Source organism: Musca autumnalis, unplaced genomic scaffold, assembly GCF_047663935.1.
Source record: "Musca autumnalis isolate F117 unplaced genomic scaffold, ASM4766393v1 scaffold_2, whole genome shotgun sequence".
In the NCBI taxonomy this organism is placed as follows: domain Eukaryota; kingdom Metazoa; phylum Arthropoda; class Insecta; order Diptera; family Muscidae; genus Musca; species Musca autumnalis.
The window spans coordinates 61,196,284-61,215,460 of NW_027411755.1; the positions used below are offsets into that span (position 1 = coordinate 61,196,284).

Consider the following 19,177-nt stretch of genomic DNA (forward strand, 5'->3'; position numbering starts at 1 on the left):
GTGCCCTACGGCTGCATGAACAGGATCTCTGGCGCGGTTGTACCTATGGGCATGGTTGTATCCTGAACGAATCAGGCATAAATGTGAACCAACGCGGTAAACTGAGCGACTATATATCACCAGTCCTGAGATTTGACGATATAGACGTCGTTATACCTAGTAGAGACGACTGGAACCGTAGTAACCCCCCTCTGGACGGTCTGGCTTTTTATACAGATGGTTCCAAGATGGAGGAAGGTACCGGGGCTGGCGTCTACTGTGAAAGGCTATCTCTTGAGTACACCTACAGGCTAGACAGCAACTGTAGTTTCGTCCAGGCTGAAATCTTCGCGATTTGGAAGGCAGCGGAATTGATAAAAAGTTTGGATGCAGAAATCTTTGAACCGGTGACTATCTTTGTGGATAGCCAAGCGGCTCTTAAAGCCATCAAATCCTGCAACATCAAATCCGATGTCGTCCTTAAGTGTAGATCAGCCTTGGGAACGCTAACTAACGGCTTCCGGCTATGCTGGGTACCAGGACACCGCGACTATCTGGGTAATAAAAGAGCAGACAAATTAGCTAGGTGAGGATCGCAGTCTACAGTCCTAGCTATCGCTGACTCTATCAAACCACCCATTTGTCATTTCTTTCAAAAAATTGAAACGTTCTCTGACGAAAGAGCCAGTGAATTGTGGCATAATGAACCTAGGTGCACTGTGGCAAGATCAATATGGCCGTCTCTGTCAGTCAAAAGAACGAACTCTCTGCTGAACCTGAGTAAAGTAACGACGGGAGTCATTACTGGACACTGCTACATCAGGGCCCATACCATCAAATGGGATGAGTATGTTACTGACTACTGCAGACTCTGTGAGGATGAGGAGGAGTTAGAGACGATCGAGCACATCCTGTGTCGTTGTCCAGCAATGGCTCGTAGACGACATAGGTTAGTAGGTGTTCACTTTCCACCGTGTCTAACCTTCTACTCAACTGTGGAACCTGTTGTGATCTACAACATCATCAAAAATCTGAAGTGGCTGGGACAGCGCAACCTGAACGCGTAAATAATGTTTCAACTATTCTGCCTACCATTAAAAATATATCTTTCTTCCTTCTCTAAAACTATTCCTCCCCTATTGAACTTTCTTGTAATTTATTCGTTCTCTACTTTTCTAACAACTTCCTCTTTTTTATTTCTTCCCTTATCCTCTCTTTTCCACCTCCTCTTTTCTTTGCAGCTTTTTTCCTCTATTTTCTACTTGTGACCTTGTGTTCATATAAAACCCCCAAAAGTTATTCTTCTCATATAACCTGTCAAAGGTAAAATACTTTCGGAAAGCTTTTGTCTGCAGAATATGTCTTGTCCAAATCAAAGACTTCTTAAAGGTTTCTTTTTTCTACAAAAGTCGTTTGTCTTCGAACTATATACCTATATATTATATACATAAAATATATATTGCTCATAAAATATTACACAATTTTTCATTATCACTAACTTCTTCTCCATTTTTCTCTCCTTTTTCAGATTGTGGAGCCACCACTTGAACTATTGAATAATACACACAAAACAAATTCAAAATGTGTATTCTTTTTCGGATCGCGTAACTTGTAAGTAATTGAGAATAAAAATCTTAAATCATTTATAACACTCATTCCCCCTCTCTGTCTTCCTCTTCTTTAGTGCTTGGATTGAAAGCAGTCACATTAAACCCTTTGAAGGACCATGGAAAGAACAATTATCCAAATTAAATAAACCCGCATCGTTCCGTCAGGCAATGGAAGATATTAAAAAACACATGGATGATCCCACGGAAATCGATGAACTAATTAGTAAAAGTACCGGTATACGTAGTCAACCGACTGAAGCAGATTTCGATAAGATACGTGATGGTTATACAACTGAAGATGAAAATACCATTGATACAAATGCAAATAATGTCGATAATAATAATGGTGAAATTTCCGATGTAGATGGTAATGATAAAGATGGTGTAGAGACGACAACGTTGGTAACAAAAACGCCAGCCAAAAGAGTACCAAAAGCAAAAGCTTCCACAGCACCTAGCTCGAAAGCCGCCAAATCGACCCTATCAAAAGCATCAACAAAACGACGTGCTTCACAAACACCGGCCACCACTAAACGTAAACGTAATGAAACAACACCGCCACATATCAACAATGATTATTTGGAAGAGACTACTTCACCGCGTCGTAGGATACTGACTGAAGCTTTGGCACACATTGGCGGTAATGTTAGTCCCCCCAGACGCAACAATACATCAATAGCCTTACTGGAACGTCCTCATGTAAGAGTACCCGAAACACAAACAATCGATATGAGTACCCGTTCACAAACATTGGCCGAACGTGATATTGTACCTTCTGATTTGACATTTGGTTTCTTGGGTTTGGGTATAATGGGTTCAACCATTGTCAAGGATTTGATATGTACAGGACACAAAGTGGTCGTGTGGAATCGTACAATGTCGAAATGTGAACCGTTTAGAGAGGCCGGTGCTGATGTCAAAGAAACACCCGAGGATGTGGTAAATGCGGCAGATATTATATTCTGTTGTGTCTCAGATCCAAAGGCCTCAAAAGATGTAAGTAAACCAATAGCAATAATACGGTTTATGTGTTAATACAAATTTAAAATTTATTTTAGTTGGTTTTCGGCAACTGTGGTGTCTTACGTGCTGACCTCTGCAACAAAGCCTATGTTGAAATGTCCACAATAGATCCCGAAACTTCACAAGACATTGCCGAGGGCATTACACAAAGCAATGGCCGTTATTTGGAGGTACAAATTCATGGCACCCGCCAAGAAGCTGAAGATGGCATGCTTATCATATTGGCCGGTGGCGATCGCACTGTATTTGATGAATGTCAATCCTGCTTTAAAACAATTGCCAAAAACACATTCTTTTTGGGAGGTAAGTTTGTTAATAAAATATTTTTAATATGTGCACCAAAAACAGGTTATTACAAAATAATATGCAAAGGTTTGAAAGTGGCAGAGAAGTTAAACAAATAGTAGGATATGAATAAAATGGGTGCTTATGCTCTTGAAATATTCACGTTAATATAATTTGTTATCTAACGTTTCAAAATTGGCCAGAGGGTAGGCTTTTGATAAGACGAGCGCCACCAACACTATCCTATCAATATTACGGAAGCGGGTTCTTGTACCAAAACCGTTTCGGACAGCAGTTGCACAGCTGCACCAAATTTATTCTGCTGCATCAACACTATCCTGTCGCACGCCTAGTTCTGGTTGAGTCCTCCACTAATATGCTTATGATCGGCAAATGGATGGCTGCATCTGACGCTGGAGAAGACTAGGCGACAAAAGCGAAATTGCTGGGGCATCCTTGGCTTAGTTGCGATATAACCCTGCCCATTTTTTAGATGTGGTTGGCTAGCTGCGGGCCGAGAACTTTGATGAGATACTCAACTACTTATCCAACTGTTTCAGCATTGCCATGGGGATTCTATGGGGGTCCAACGCTTTGAATGATTTAGCGTTTCTTATGGCGGTGGTTGCTCCTCGGCAGAAAGAAATCTAATGCTATATCGTACGGCTTGTGAACCCGTAAGGGCGTAACGTCACTAAACGTAACATAGGTCCTGCCTTCCATTTCCTCAGGGTTCAAGAATAACTTAATCGTTGCCAAAATTTCACTTATTCCGGCTTCAATGTTGCAACTTTTGTGCTCGCGGACCAACCTTTTAAGTTCTACTGTAAGATTCCAGTTCATACAGCAGTTTCCTCATTCATGGAGATTCTTCCACGGTCCATCTCATTTAATTATTAGAGAGTGACTTAACACGGTGTGCCTTAACCAAATTTAAATGGAAGGTGCTTACACCTGGGAAGTTTTTGCAGATTCTGAAACTACAATGCTCATAGCTGAGAAACAAAAAAACGCCGGAGGGATATTCAAATAAATCGCGATTTAAGTTCACATTTTTAGGGGTTCTTTAGGTTTTCACGATTTTGCTTGGAAACCGCGATTCCTATGTAAATGGGCCTAAAGAAAATGTTGTAGCTGTGAAAATTCTCCACAAAATTTCTCATTATGATATTTTTGTAGGTTTTACCGTTTTTGAGATATAGAAGTTCAAATTGAGACAATGCACTGACTGTATCGCCTCCTTATAAAACAATATCAAGCTCAGTGCGCCTTAACCAACTTTTGATGATAACCGCTTACACATGGGAAGATTTCGCGGATTCTGAAACAGCAATGTTCATAGATAAGAAAAATAAAGAAAACAGAAAAAATAGCCGGAGGGATTTTTAAATAAATCGCGATCAAAATTCACAATTTTAGGGTTTTTTGGTTTTCACGATTTTGCTTGGAAACCGCAAGTCGTATCGAAATGAGTCTAAAGAAAACGTTGTAGCTGTGAAAATTTTCTAAAGACTGACCTTTAGGTTTTACCATTATTAAGATATAGAGGTTTAGCTCAAATTTTTAGGTTTTTATCTTAAGTCTTCAAGATTTTGCTAGGAAACCGCAAGTCATATCAAAATGGGACTAAAGAAAATGTTGAAGCTGTGAAAATTCTCCACACGATTGGATTTATTTATTTTTTCCTAGGTTGTACCATTTTCAAGATATATAAGTTTTATTTGGGAAATTGCAGTAATGGCATTGTTTTATAAGGAGGCGATACAGTCAGTGCATTGTCTCAATTTGAACTTCTATATCTCAAAAACGGTGAAACCTACGAAAATATCATAAAGGTCGATCTTGTGGAGAATTTTCACAGCTACAAAATTTTCTTTAGGCTCATTTACATAGGACGCGCGGCTTCGAAGCAAAATCGTGAAAACATAAAGAAACCCCTAAAAATGTGAACTTAAATCGCGATTTATTTGAAAATCCATCCGGCGGTTTTTTTTTTTTTTTTTTTGTTTCCTGATATTTCTCATCTATGAGCATTGTAGTTTCAGAATCTGCAAAAACTTCCCAGGTGTAAGCACCTTCCATTTAAAATTAGTTAAGGCGCACCGTGTTAACCGTTGTCCACAACTCATTTATTCCATCTCCAATGTTGCAACTCTTCAGATGATTTAACCACTTGTTCCGCTTATGCTCACCGATCAACCTGTTTACTTTTGGTGACGCTTCCTGACTCTTGGGTCACTGGGTTGGCATGACGAAGCTCATCACGCTCATTTACTAATACCGGCGCTTCTGCTGGGAAGTTTGGTCTCACTTCGGGTATTCGACCAGAAGGTATATGACGAGCGGCTGCAGCAATGATGATGTCTCGGGTTAGGCAGATCTCTAAAGCGTTGATTAATGAACTCTTTAATACTAGGCCAATTAGGTTTTCATAATTGATGAAAGTGTGACGTTTAGATGTGATGAAATCGGGTGGTCTGCTGATGGAGAAAATTATGGGGTGATGTGGTCAGTCCAAAGAAAAACGACGATGCTTATATCTGGCGAACTGTGACACTCTCCGCTAATTCTGGTAGGGTCGTCCTCATTGACCGTGCAAAACATAGAGTTGTCAATTTGCTCAGCCAGCACTATACACATCTGGTCATATCCAAGGACCGAATGCCACAATTCATGTTGAGCATTAAAATCCCCCAAGACCAAGTTATATATACGGTAAGCAATTCTATCCCGGCTTTTCGACACCTGATTGCAACCTCCATACGTTCCATGTAGGGATCATTAGAGCCAGGCTCAAACGAAGTGTAGGTCTGTATTGAATAGACTCGTGCAATAGGAAAACAAATACCGCACCTCCACTCCTGATGCGCTCCTTCCTCAGCGCATTGTAACCATCACAACGCTCTAAGCTGCAGTTTTTGTTGAGCATGGTTTCCTGCTCCGCCGCGATCATGACCTTCTTCCGACTCATAAAATCCACTTATTCCTTGATCATACCTAGGAGTCCATTGCAATTAAACATCCGCTCAAAAGCGAACCAATTATTACTTTATAGAGAGGTACATATTTATTTTATTTGTGGGGTTCAAGGTTAGGTTAGGTTTAGGATGCGTAGCTGACATGCTGGCAGCCACTCCACTCGGAGACCTTGGGGTCCATTGTGATCATCCAGACTATTGACTTATGTGGATTGTAGAGATGAAGCTGTTGTTGTGATGTGATGATGTGTAAATTGGTTTATTTGTCGTAGATGATGAATGTGGCTATGAGTGTTGTTAAAAGGTGTTTTGGTTGTTGATCTGGCGATGGTGTGTGAAAGATGTAAGATGTGTTGAAACAAGCCCACAAGTATAAAAAGGTAGCAAGTGCACTAGGAAAATGAAATTAAAATCATCATATGTAGTGATAGCAGTTTCAAATCCAATATTTAGAGTCGAGATCCAAAATAGGTCAACAGTTTCAAGCGGAACGCATTATTAGACTGCGAGAATACTCTTAAGTTCTATTGGTAAATAATTCAACAATCTGGCCACACGTACTAAAAATGAATTCTCAAATGTAGAATTATTTATTAAAGGAATAGATATCTGTATGTTCCTCCACAATAAACCAAAACGAAACATGTTTTTCAGTGAAACAGGTACACCATTCCTTATTATTCTATAATAGGCGCACAACATCTTAGTGGACACAAACTGATCTAAAGTAACTCCAAGAAAGCTCTTAACATAGTCAGAGATATTGTCACGAGTCCTTAAGCCGTGGTGCGGAAGAAACAAGTGATGTGATGCCTGTTATTGATGAAGCTATGTGGTGTTGTATGATTATAGATGATGGTGTGTGACTGCTGATGACGATGTGATGTGCTATGTGGGGGGGGGGGGATGGTGGGTTAGGTTGAAGAGGTTGGACAGGAAGGGAAGTGGAAATTGGTTAGACAAGAGAAGAGAATAAGAATAAGTTAAGTTAAGAATAGTTAGTGACTGTAAAGGAGAAAACAGACTGTTTTGAGAAGAAACGATTTATTATCTAACTAGGATTTATTTACTAACGGTTCTAAGTCTGAACTGACCTGCCCCAGAGCCATTTGAGGCTCTTGCAGTAAACTACCAGGACTGTGGGGTCAATAAAAGAGAAGTAGGAAAGAGATTCAATCACGTGTACACCAAATAGTCTATGTATTTTGACTATCAGTCTAGGACATCTACATAGAAGCTGCTCGATTGCCTCCGTTTCCTCTTCATCCTCGCATAATGTTGTTGCCATCCCACTTACATGTCATAGATCTAATACTACAGTGGCCAGTTATGACCCCTGTTGCTATTCTGATTTCCGACTGGGGTTCAAACTGGGACATTCATAATTTAGAACCAAACTACTACGACTAAATTAAATGTGGTTGAACCTGCTCGTCATTTTCCCAAAGATTACTCACTCGAGTGGTTTTTTAGATGACAGAAAGTTTTCTTATTTTATACTCGCATATTAAAATTTCAAACCTTTGCATAAAATACCAAATTTTCCATTATTTTATACAAACACAATATTTGTCACAAATCAATTTTAACGTGTTGTGTTTTTTTCTTCCTCTTTTTTCTTGTTGCTTTCTCTGTTTGTCTATCATCTCGATCACCACGTGTTATATGTCATCTATCTTGCCTTTCTATCTACTCTTATTATGTTAACTTTTGCTTTTATTCGTTTATTTGTATTATTATTTATTTGTATATTTATTATGTGTTATGTTGCGCTGCTGCAATAATTGGCCGATTTCTTTTTTGCTTAATTTGCTTTTTTGTTTCTTTTTCTTTTTGGCGTATTATTTTTCTTTTTTTTCCGCGCTTTTGTGTTTTATTTTTCATTGTTTTATATACTACCCCTCGTATATTGATACTTTAGCAGATGTTGGCAATGCGTGCAAAGTAAATTTGATACTACAAACCATATTGGGAGTAAGTTTGGTCGGTTTATCGGAGGCCTTAGCATTGGGTAAGTTTGCTGTGGATAAATGTGGATTTGGAAATTTTGAATGAAAGTTACTAATGTTGGCTTTAATCCTTTACAGCTGATCGTTTCTCAATTTCTCTAAAGGATATTTTGGATATCTTCCAATTAACATCAATGAAATCCGATTTATTATTAGCCAAAGGCAGAGGTAAGTTATTAAAAATTAATCATATTATTGATTGATTTACTAACTAAATATGTGTTCTTTTTTATTTCGTTTTTCAGAAATGGCCAAAGGTGATTTCAATCCCCAACAACCGCTCAGTCATATGCAAAAAGATTTACGTTTAGTTCTAAGTATGGCCGAAAATTTAGATCAATCAATGCCTGTCACTTCAATAACAAATGAAGTTTTCAAACACACCAAACGCCTGGGCTACAGTGAACACGATTCCAGTGCTGTATTTGTAAGATCCAGATTTTAACAATTAGTTAATACTGCGCTATTATTTGACACACAAATTCATACAATACAACAACAACAAACAGCAACAAACACAGTGACTGCGACAACCACAACAACAACAGCAACAAATACAGAAAACAACAACAATAATAATAACAATATTATTTAAATGATTTAGAATATCATTTAGGACTTTTTTTACATTGGGATAAAGATTGAGAGCTATAATAATAACCTGCATCATTATCATGTATAAACTAAAAGTTTATTTTAAAAACAAAATTGAAATAAAGGGACAAAAGAGAATGTTGACTCTATTTAAGCATGAGAAAAAAAATCAATAAAAATAAAACTAATAAAAAGAAGAACAAATTTTAAATTCAATAAACTCTCCCACCAAACAAATAAATAGCATGCAACAACAACAGCAATAACTTCAATGTGTGTGTAAAATGTTCGTTAAAAATTTGTATTTTTATACAAAAACCTTAACAACATCGAATTCATTAGAATGACGGAAAGAAAGTGTCACACATCTTCGTATTTGCTTAAAAGGCAAATTGTTTTGCTTAACAAAAGTAATGACTTGTTTCCCTTCGAATCAAAGGAAATTGAGTGTGGCAATAACAAACCCATTTTTTTAACACAATGTGGGCCTGTTCCAGAACTGCAATAATCACTAATTTTTACTGTTTCTTGTTATCATAAATTCCCTCAATTTCTTTGGATTTGTTAGGGAAACCGAAGCATCAGAAAAAATAAGTTTAGGAAGAAATTTTTTAAAGATGTTGGCAATCCTTTCCTAGACACCCCAAATTCGGCTCATACAAAGCATTGTGCTACAACAACCGTGCACCCTTTTCCCCACTAGCTATTGATCATTTGAAAATATACTTTTTGTACTCACACACACATTGTATCCTGTTGTAACATTTCCACTCCCTTAATTTTATTTTTTCCTTTCTTTATCCTTACAAACTTTATTAAGGCAATTTCTTTTTTAAAAAAATATATATGATCTTATATTTTTTCAGTGTATAGGAAATATTATGCTCTAAAAACTATTTTTTATTATAATAATTTTTATTTTTGTTTGTTTTTAATATAAGCTTACATATTTTTATTCTTAAACTGCAATCTTGAATACATACATAAATAACACATGGTCTGAAAATTGACGGACAAAAACAAAACATTTTTTTTTATTTTAAATTAACTATTATAGATCTTACAATTAATGAATTCCTCTTCAGCAATGGTAGTTTAGTTTCAGAGATGTATAACCAAAGGTTTTTTCTCGGAAGATATTTTGTTCCATTAAAATTATTCTTGGATAAAATAAAGCTATTAAGGGGGGACCCCCACTTGTAAATTTCAGAAAATCGAAATTTTTATGGTATTATTTTAAAGTTGAAGTATGTAGCATAGGATGTGTGATAAAATTTTCAAGTCGATCCGAACAATATGCCCTGAGATATGAGCTTTGGAAGGGAAAAATTTATTGTGTTTTGTATGCAACATAGAAACCAAGACGTGTTTTTCTCAACATGATATTTTGAAATCGGTGCCAACTCTAGCTCGAAAACTTATAAACCGAATGTCATACAATTTTGTGGGGTTATTACATTTATATTTTGAAACATTTTTCCCCGTTTTATGACCAGAAAAGATCAGTTTTTTAAGCCAACATTTTTTCACGATTTCAGTAAAATATAATATTTTTTTTAAAAAAACCGATCGACAAAAATATATGATTAACCGATAATTAGTTTTCGTGCTAGAGCTGGCACATCAAAAAAGGGGGTTTCGCGGACGCCCATTTGCAACAAAACCAAATTTTTTTAACGAAAAAAAATCTGACACTAGATTAAGATGTGCTCTTTCACATGAAAAAAATCTACCATAAAGTTTGGTAATTTTCTTAGCAAAAATTCATGAAAAATTGCCTTTTTGCCTTCACAAGTGTGGGGGGGTTCATCCCTAAAAAGAGCTATTAAATACAGCACGATCATGAATGTAAATTTCCCGCGAGTTTTGTCCCTCTGCCGTTGCAGCTTAAAGGGGAGAGTGAGAAACCCCACGGGGAGTTGATATTCATGATCGGGCTGATAATTATTTTTCAGTTTACAACAATTCGCTTTAGAGGGTTTAAGCGAGTTACATATGCTGTTATGTATTTATATTCACATACATATATCGTATTTATTTCACCACGGATCTATTTCACTATGGATAGTTTTAATGCCTTGCATATCCCAATCCCACCGAAATGGATGGAATTTGATTTTAAGTCTTCGTTAGGGGTATGAAACTTTAAAACTAAAAATTGTCCGCATAGGTTTACGTCTTCATATAGCCCCCTTAGAACTGTACCTCCCGATTTCCGATATTTTGAAGGTTGTGGCCTCAACATCACACTAAATTGGCTGACATTTTGTATTAAGTCTTCGTTGAGAGTATAAAACTTTCCACCTGAAATTTGTCGGTGTAGGTCCACGTCTTCATATAGCACCCATAGAACGGTATCTCCGGATTTCTGGTATTTTGAAGGTTTTGGCCTCAATATCCCTCCGAAATGACTGATATTTGGTATTAAGTCTTCGTTGGGGGTATACAATTTTCCACCTGAAAGTTCTCGGTATTGGTCCACGTCTTGATATAGGCCCCATAGAAGGGTAGCTCCCGATTTCCGGTATTTTGAAGGTTGCGGCCTCAATATCACGCCGAAATGGCTGAAAGTTGGTATTAAGTCTTCCTTTGGGGGCAAAAAACTTTCCACCTAAAATTGGTCGGTTTAGGTTCAGGCCTTCATATAGCCCCCATAGAACGATACTTCCCGAAGGTTGTGGCTGTGATTATACATTTCTCTATTTTATTGACTTATCTGAAGAGAATTTTAAACAGAAAAATTGTACACACAAACATTTTTGTACCTATTATTGAAATATTTGTTGCATATGTCATATGTTTCGATTGCAATTTAATCAGAAGCCAAAAATGTGCCCAGTCCCAAAATTTGACATGAATCGGACCAAAAATAGGGGTTGCATGAAATTCCGCTGTGTAGTCATTATTTCACGCACTTGTTTTTAGATTTCTCTCTCTTTTTTCTTGTGTAAAGCATTTATAATTTACCTCCCCACTTTTCTGCAGCAGCACGACTCTCCTGGTAGTATCTTTGAGATTTTGGCGTAGACCTCCTCCTCTATGAAATTTGCGCCCATTTTTAATTTAATCGGGACTATGAGTACTTTGCGTTGTGTTAAATTGTCATCATGGCCAGGACAGCAGTGGTCAGATGATTCTAGAGAGATTTGCGCTGATCAGACTGTTGTTGAGGAAATTATCTTTTTTTTTCAATTGTTGCTAGTCTCTCTTTCATCTTTTAGTCTCTTCAATCGTACTCTTCTCACTAACCTTCCTCGTGACCAAAGCAAACGAAATAGATTTTTACGATCACTGGTCGTGGTTTCGGGTTGATGTGGTCTTATGTTCTTTGAAGAGGTCGACGCTGGCACCACGCATCCATCATTGTTTCTAAAGATTCTCTCGGGTTTCTCCCTTCGAAGTGAGGCAGCTGGAGAGCCCAGATTCTTCGGTGCAGACTGTGACTTAGCCTCATAGGTCAAAGACTTTCCTTTTACGTTGAGAAAGGATTTGATGGCCTCAACACCTTCTCAATCTTCACAGGTTGCAACAGTGTCGTCACCTTCGTATTCATATTTAATGTGGAGGTTGTACCCCTCAACCTTCCCCGGTTGTGCCATAACCTTCGAACCAATCGTCTCTCTAAAATAGGAGTTCCGGGGAGGTCACTTCCTCTCACTTGATGTGGGAATTTCGCAGATAGGAAGCTCCCTTGTAGCAAGATGAGGATTGTAAGTTTCAAACTACCTCCCAAACTTGAAGTGCTTTCTTTTTAGCCGAAATTTTCGTTCAGTGATGTTTTTTATACCCTCAGCCTTTAGGCAATGTACCAACAATGTGCCTCATTTTTTAGATCCTAAATATGTTTGGTCGTTTCAGACAATTTGGAGTCGAAATAGCCATGTCCGCCCATCTGTCTGGTTGGATGGTGCGCACGTTGACTCTCGAATGGATCAACCGATTTGAACCAAATTTTACACTTCGAAATATTTTGTCCAAACTTATTTTAAGTTCGAAGATGGGCCATATCGGTCTACTCCTTCGTGTACCTCCCCCACAAAAGTTCAGCATTTTTCTGTAAAATGGTGTAAGCCATTGGGGGTATTCTGAACGAAAATTCCCCGTGAGTTTTTTCACTTTCTCCCTTAAGTTGAAACGGCGGAAAGGGAAAAACTCACAGGAAATTTTCGTTCGAAATAACCCCCATGGGAGAGCAATCGATTTCATCCAAGCTTTGCACATCGTAAAATTTCTACCAGACATAGATGAAGTTCCAATACGGACTCTATCGGCCCACTCCTTCAGGTACCTCCCACACATAATGTTGGAAAGTGATGTTAAAGACCATCTCTCGAATCCCTTTGATTTTTGTTGCAACAACTTGTATTGGCCCCCCATTACGACGGTATAAGTTTTTTCAGGGGCATGTTCATTCTTCCTGAGAAAATTGCCCGAAAGCTGAAAAAACCCTGAGGCACCATGTTTTGTGTCTGGAACGCACGATAACTCTTGAAAGGTTCAACCGATTCGGTCCAAAATTCGCCTTTCGTAATATTTTGTCCAAACTTAATTTAAGTTCAAAGATGAGTCACTCCTTCAAGTACCTCCCCCACAAAAGTTCAAAACTTTTCGCTAAAATTGGGCGCACGATAACCCTCGAAAGGAGTAAACGAGTTGGTCCACATAAAATTTCGTAAAATGCAGTTTACGACCTCCTCTCGAATCTCTCTGGATTTTGTTGTAACAATTTGTATTTGCTACGACTTTAAAATTTTTTCAAGGGCAAGTTCATACTTCCTGAGACAATTGCCCGAAGGCTGTACAATTGCCCTCCTATGGCACCTTATGTAGTGGCTGGAGCGCACGATAACACTCGAACGGATCAGCCGATTCGGTCCAAAATATGGCCTGCGTAATATCTTGTCCAAATTTATTTTATCCATATCGCATACAATTTGGATATGGCCCTTTTATCGGCAAACAATTTAGTCCAAGCTTTGGATCTCCTACTATTTTGTCTAAATTTAGTTTATCTCGGCCCGTATCGGCCCTCGCCTTAGGGTACCTCCCCAACAAAAGTTCAACATTTTTGTTTAAATGCAGTTTGGGATCTGTTGGAAGATCCTTTGAAAATTTATACCGAAGCCATGTTTATGTTTTTCACGAGCAAATCCAGGCATCCCGACGTGGTTCAATAGCTCTATATTATACGGAACGAAGAAATTACCCCCAAAAATAAGATCTACTTCCAAGATGGTACCTCCTCCGCAACCCTTTTGAGTCTTAATTCCAATCCATATTTTTTAACGGCCACAAAATTTAGAAAACAACCTAAATACATAACTTTTTGGGAAAGGGGATCTTGGTTGTGTGGCCGCTTTTCGATCTGTCAGTTGATTCAAGTTTCAACTCACACAGGCTGAGGGTATAACTCGTGTCAGCAAAGCCGACTGATACTTTTTTACCTGTTTTTATCTATTTTGATGTATTGACTGCAGTATGATACAGACCTTGGATTATGCTTACCAACTTCCTTTTCCAATGCTTTGTGCCTAAGCAGCAATGACTTGTCGGTTTTATCTGAAGTCAAGAAGTCCTATCCAATGAAATAGGACTTCCGATTGGAGGTGGCAACCTGGATCGATCTTGTCTTCATAGCCTACTCCTATTCCGTCAGTGATGAATTTTCCCATATGTATATCGGGATGCTATTTTCCTTCAAACTTTGGGGAAATTTTTCCTCTATGAGGTTGAGGAAAACCCTACACAGCCTGCTTAGACTGTCATTTATGTCGTCCTGTTCTGTGACAACTACAGTCGGTTTTTGTGTCACGCAGGTGCTTGAGCGACTACTGACAACAGTAGTGAAGGAGTCGTTGTCCATAGAGAGGGAGGCTGACTTCTGAAACATCAGTTGCTTTGTATTCGTGCATGAAACCAGGGGGTTTTAGATCGATTTCCACACTACTACAATTTCATAAAATTATTCTAGTATAGAACTCGACCTAGTTTCATGCACGATTACAAAGCAACTGACGTTTCGGAATTCTGGTTTTCATGTTAAAAAAAAAACATGAGGTATCATCGAGGTTCCTTTAAAATGCAGTTGGAACACTTCTGCAAACCTTGAAATACACCGATAGACTCGTAGTCGCTTAACACCCTAGCGTTAAAAAAATATATTTACAGGTAGGAGATTACTACCTTGACAGCCATTATCCAAAGCCGTCGCATCGCGTTAAGATTGTTACCACTAGCGGGACTGCGAGACCTCCATAGATTAAAATGGATAAAAGTGGCTTAACCGCAAGGTGATATACAGCCAAAAAGAGAAGACACGTGTCTCGGCCTTTCTCATCATCGCGTGCACTTCACAGACAAGACTTACAACTTAGCTAGTGATGAATTTTCCCAAATGTATATCGGGATGCTCGTTTTCTTCAAACTTTGGGGAAAACTTTCTTCGATGAGGTTGAGGAGAACCCTACACTGTCTGCTTAGACCCCTGATGGCCAAGCATTGCAGCGACATTTCTGTTTACGAAGTTTAGCGACAACTACAGTCGGTTTTTGTGTCACGCAGGTGCTTGAGCTACTACTGACAACAGTAGTGAGGGAATCGCTGTCATAGAGAGGGAGGTTGATGTACTTGTGGAAGAAAAGATTGAGACTGCCAAGGCATCCCATCAGTCAAAAGGGTTTTGGTCATGGTTCTGGTTTTCATGTTTAAAAAAACGAGGTTCCGTTAAAATTCAGTTGGAACACTACTGCAAACCTTGAAATACACCGATAGACTCGTAGTCGCTTAACACCCTGGCGTTAGAAAATATCTTTACAGATAGGAGATTACTACCTTGACAGTCGTTCACCATATTCTCCAAAGCCGTCGCATCGCGTTAAGATTGTTACCACTAGCGGGACTGCGAGACCTCCATACATTAAAATGGATAAAAGTGGCTTAACCGCAAGGTGATATACAGCCAAAAAGAGAAGACACGTGTCTCGGCCTTTCTCATCATCGCGTGCACTTCACAGACAAGACCTACAACTTGGTTAGTGATGAATTTTTTCCCAAATGTTTATAGGGATGCTCTTTTCCTTCAAATTTTGGGGAAATTTTTTCCCGATGAGGTTGAGGAGAACCCTACACTGTCAGCTTAGACCCCTGATTGTCAAGCATTGCAGCGACATTGCTGTTTACGAAGTTTAGCGACAACTACAGTAGGTATTTGTGTCACGCAGGTGCTTGAGCGACTACTACAACAGAAGTGAGGGAATCGTTGTCATAGAGAGGGAGGTTGTGATGTACTTGTGGAAGTGAAGATTAAGGCTGCCAAGGCATCACATCAGTCAAAAGGGTTCTTGTCAGGTTCTGGTTTTCATGTTAAAAAAAAACATGAGGTATCAACGAGGTTCCGTTAAAATTCAGTTGGAACACTACTGCAAACATTGAAATACACCGATAGACTCGTAGTCGCTAAACACAATGGCGTTAAAAATATCTTTACAGGTAGGAGATTACTACCTTGGCAGCCGTTCACCATATTCTCCAAAGCCGTCGCATCGCGTTAAGATTGTTACCACTATCGGGACTGCGAGACCTCCATAGATTAAAATGGATAAAAGTGGCTGAACCGCAAGGTGATATACAGCCAAAAAGAGAAGACACCTGTCTCGGCCTTTCTCATCATCGCTTGCACTTCACAGACAAGACCTACAACTTCGCCCCTGAGAGTAAATCAAAATTCTTAACCGTTTAGAAAAGATGAGCCTGACAAAATGATCCTTTTTGACATTAAAGCCTCAAGTCTATGGGGAACCATAACCTAGAAAGTGCAAGTGTTGGGGAAAAGTGCCAAGACTCAAATAATAAATAATATATTATGCATAAAAAATAAATAAATAAAACGAAAGCGCTCTTAAGCCATAAGCTTGCTATTCGTTTGGTTAACACGAGTCAAAAATTAATTAGCGGTGAACTTATCGGGCATGTACTGGAATTCACCGTGTATCCATTTCACATCACACATGCACTTCGCCTGTGAAAGCAATTGATGTTCTGTGTTTCACGTGAAAAGAGCTTTCATATTTCACGAAACTTTGGAAAGCTTTATTACAGCTTTCAAACTTTATCATTAACAATGAAAAAATATCAGTAAAATATCAACGAATACACATGCGTGTGTGGGTATGTACGCTTTGTTCTTTTGATTGTTTACGAAACAGACGTAAACAAAGAAACCAACTTCTACAAGAGCGCGTACATGTTGAATTTGGTACTTTAGGAAAAAAAATACATTTTTAAATCATATTTTGTTAAGAAAATTAAATATTTTGTAAATGCTAATAGAAAACACATTAGATTTTAGTCCTATGCAGTTTTTTGTAGAAAATTTCAATGAGTTTCTTTAAAAAATAAGGATTCACTCAGCTCTCGCCATCAAAATTACAGTGTGAGGAATACACCCCAACTAGGTGTAAAGTGTGTTGCAGAACAGCTTTAGGTGTGTTATATACACGTGAGGTGCAGAGGTGAATGGCAGAACATGCCTGTATAACTTATACAAAAACCAAGAGTTATACAATAGAATTCGGTTATAAGAAACTACTTTTCTATCGAACAAAATTTTGTGTTTCTAACTGAATTTGTCTTAATGTCACATTCAACCACGACCACGACCCAGGACCACGATTATAACGAACGAAAAATTTCACCCAGCGAGTAGATTTTCATTCTTTTCTTAGGATATTCAAATATTTTGCAATATATTTAAACACGTTATAACGAACAAATTTTGTCGCTCCTACCCCCCAAGCAAGTCCATACTTTATTGCTGTTAAGAACCTACGAAACTTTTCAGACCGTGTGTTGTTAACTTTGTTCTGTTCTTAATTTTAAAAACAATAACAAATTGGCTCTTACCTGTTTCTTTTAATTTCTTTTTTTCAAAATCAAATGTCTAATTCAAGATTAACAATATTAAAATTGATGCAAAATTAACAAAAAATAGCGCAGAACAAGAAATTCAAACTAATGGAGAAAATTCAAATCAAAATAAAGAAACGACTGATAACGCCGCAATAATAACAAGTCCACATTTACAAAGCGAGCATAGTGATGGCAATGAATGCAAATCATCATCTGCATCTCCAGTTGAAAGAACTATGACCACAAGTATGGTAACACCAAATGGTCATGTGGTGGCCCAGGAAGAGGAGGAAGAAGAATATGGGAATCAGCAACAGACATATGATTTGCAAACACAAATTTATCACAATAAGGGCAGCAAGAAAACGTCTCGTTCTTCCAGCAAACCCAAAAAGAAACTATTTTAAATACTTGTTATTTCAAAATTTGTTTTTTTTTTTTACTACACAGATTTATTATTTGTTTGCATTCGAAACTTGTTAGATATCTTATGAAACCTTCTTACTTTACCTTTTAATCAGATCATGTGAAAATGTTATAATTTTCAAAATATATTAAATTAATTTTTAATAAACAAGATACAAAGTTGTTTATCAACACTCATCGGCTGCATTGATCTAAATTGTGCTACAGAAAATAAAATAGGTGAACTCGACATATTGGTGAGGTTTTCCGGAACCAAAATTTATTTATTTACATCATATCATATTAAATGATGCTTAACAACAACAAGAAATAAAAGATTTTCTCTTTTCGCAAAATAATTATAACAATGATTACACACAATAATTATCAACCACATCATCTATCCGCCAACCATTATTAATCATATAAAAATCAATATTTTTATTGTATAATAATTCAAATACACATAATATACCAATTACACAAAAACCATTATTTATAAACACACTGACCCTTTCAATTTTCTTTTGTCCTTATTATGATACACTTTAACAATCATTAAATGTACATTTGAGAGTAGTCTAAAGGTGTTCCAAGAACTCCTAAACTAAGAAGAAGAAGGTCTAATTTCTATTCCCTGATGTGTTGTTTTATTTTCTTTGTTTTGATGTATGTATGTGTGTAGTAGTAATAAAATAATATAAAACATTTTTTAATTAATTGTATAAAGGAAAATAGGCGTTAAATGTTTTCTATGGAATCCATTTGAGGTAGGTATTTACGACTTATCGGACACCTGTTATGTATGGCAACCTTCAACTGAAGTTGCGAATCTCAGTTGACGAACCGGCTATTTTTCAGCAACCAGTTATTTTCAGTTGCAGTGAATATTTTCGAAGAAACAAGAAGTAAAATTGAAAGGAAAAAACATTTTCTTAACAATTGTTGATTATTTGCATGATTAATTTTGTGTATCAAAAATATGGTGAAAATAACAACAAAACAGTTTAAAATATTAATTTATAAATTAAGTGCAAATCCAATGTGACCATGGGTTCCATCTATACAGCCGACTACACAGGAAATTTTCAGCCCTATTCTGAACGCATGGGAGTTGGGAATTTTTTCCCATTCCCACATTTTCGTATTCTGAACAAAATTTTGTGGGAGTTTTTTTCCCATCTCCCCTCATTCTGAATGAAGTTCGAATTGGGAATTTGTTCCCATGGGAAAAAAGGGTACATTCTCTATCTTGAATTGTGGGAGAATTTTGTGTCTTTTTGTGGGAAAAATCTACCCAGCAAACAGTGTGGGAGTTTGAAAAAAAATTCAAGAAATTTTTTATATTTTTTATGAAATTTCATATTTTAAGACACCTACACGACAA

General features: G+C 37.6%; 1 protein-coding gene across 6 annotated transcripts in view; it reads left to right on the forward strand.

Annotated features, from left to right (window-relative positions):
• The window catches only part of Ndf (Nucleosome-destabilizing factor), a 485,637-nt gene that overhangs the window by 39,266 nt on the left and 427,194 nt on the right, over positions 1 to 19,177 (forward strand). The window contains exons 3-9 of one of the 6 annotated variants that reach the window (XM_073967695.1): positions 1,508 to 1,590; positions 1,664 to 2,585; positions 2,648 to 2,915; positions 7,797 to 7,886; positions 7,963 to 8,052; positions 8,130 to 8,311; positions 17,427 to 18,525. In XM_073967695.1, the coding sequence (XP_073823796.1) occupies positions 1,508 to 1,590; positions 1,664 to 2,585; positions 2,648 to 2,915; positions 7,797 to 7,886; positions 7,963 to 8,052; positions 8,130 to 8,311; positions 17,427 to 17,792 (2,001 nt within the window). In that variant the 3' untranslated portion in view covers positions 17,793 to 18,525. Of the gene's footprint in view, positions 1 to 1,507; positions 1,591 to 1,663; positions 2,586 to 2,647; positions 3,801 to 4,994; positions 5,574 to 7,796; positions 7,887 to 7,962; positions 8,053 to 8,129; positions 9,504 to 17,426; positions 18,526 to 19,177 lie in introns of those variants that run through there. The other 5 variants (XM_073967696.1, XM_073967697.1, XM_073967699.1 and 2 more) reach the window with 5 other exon arrangements.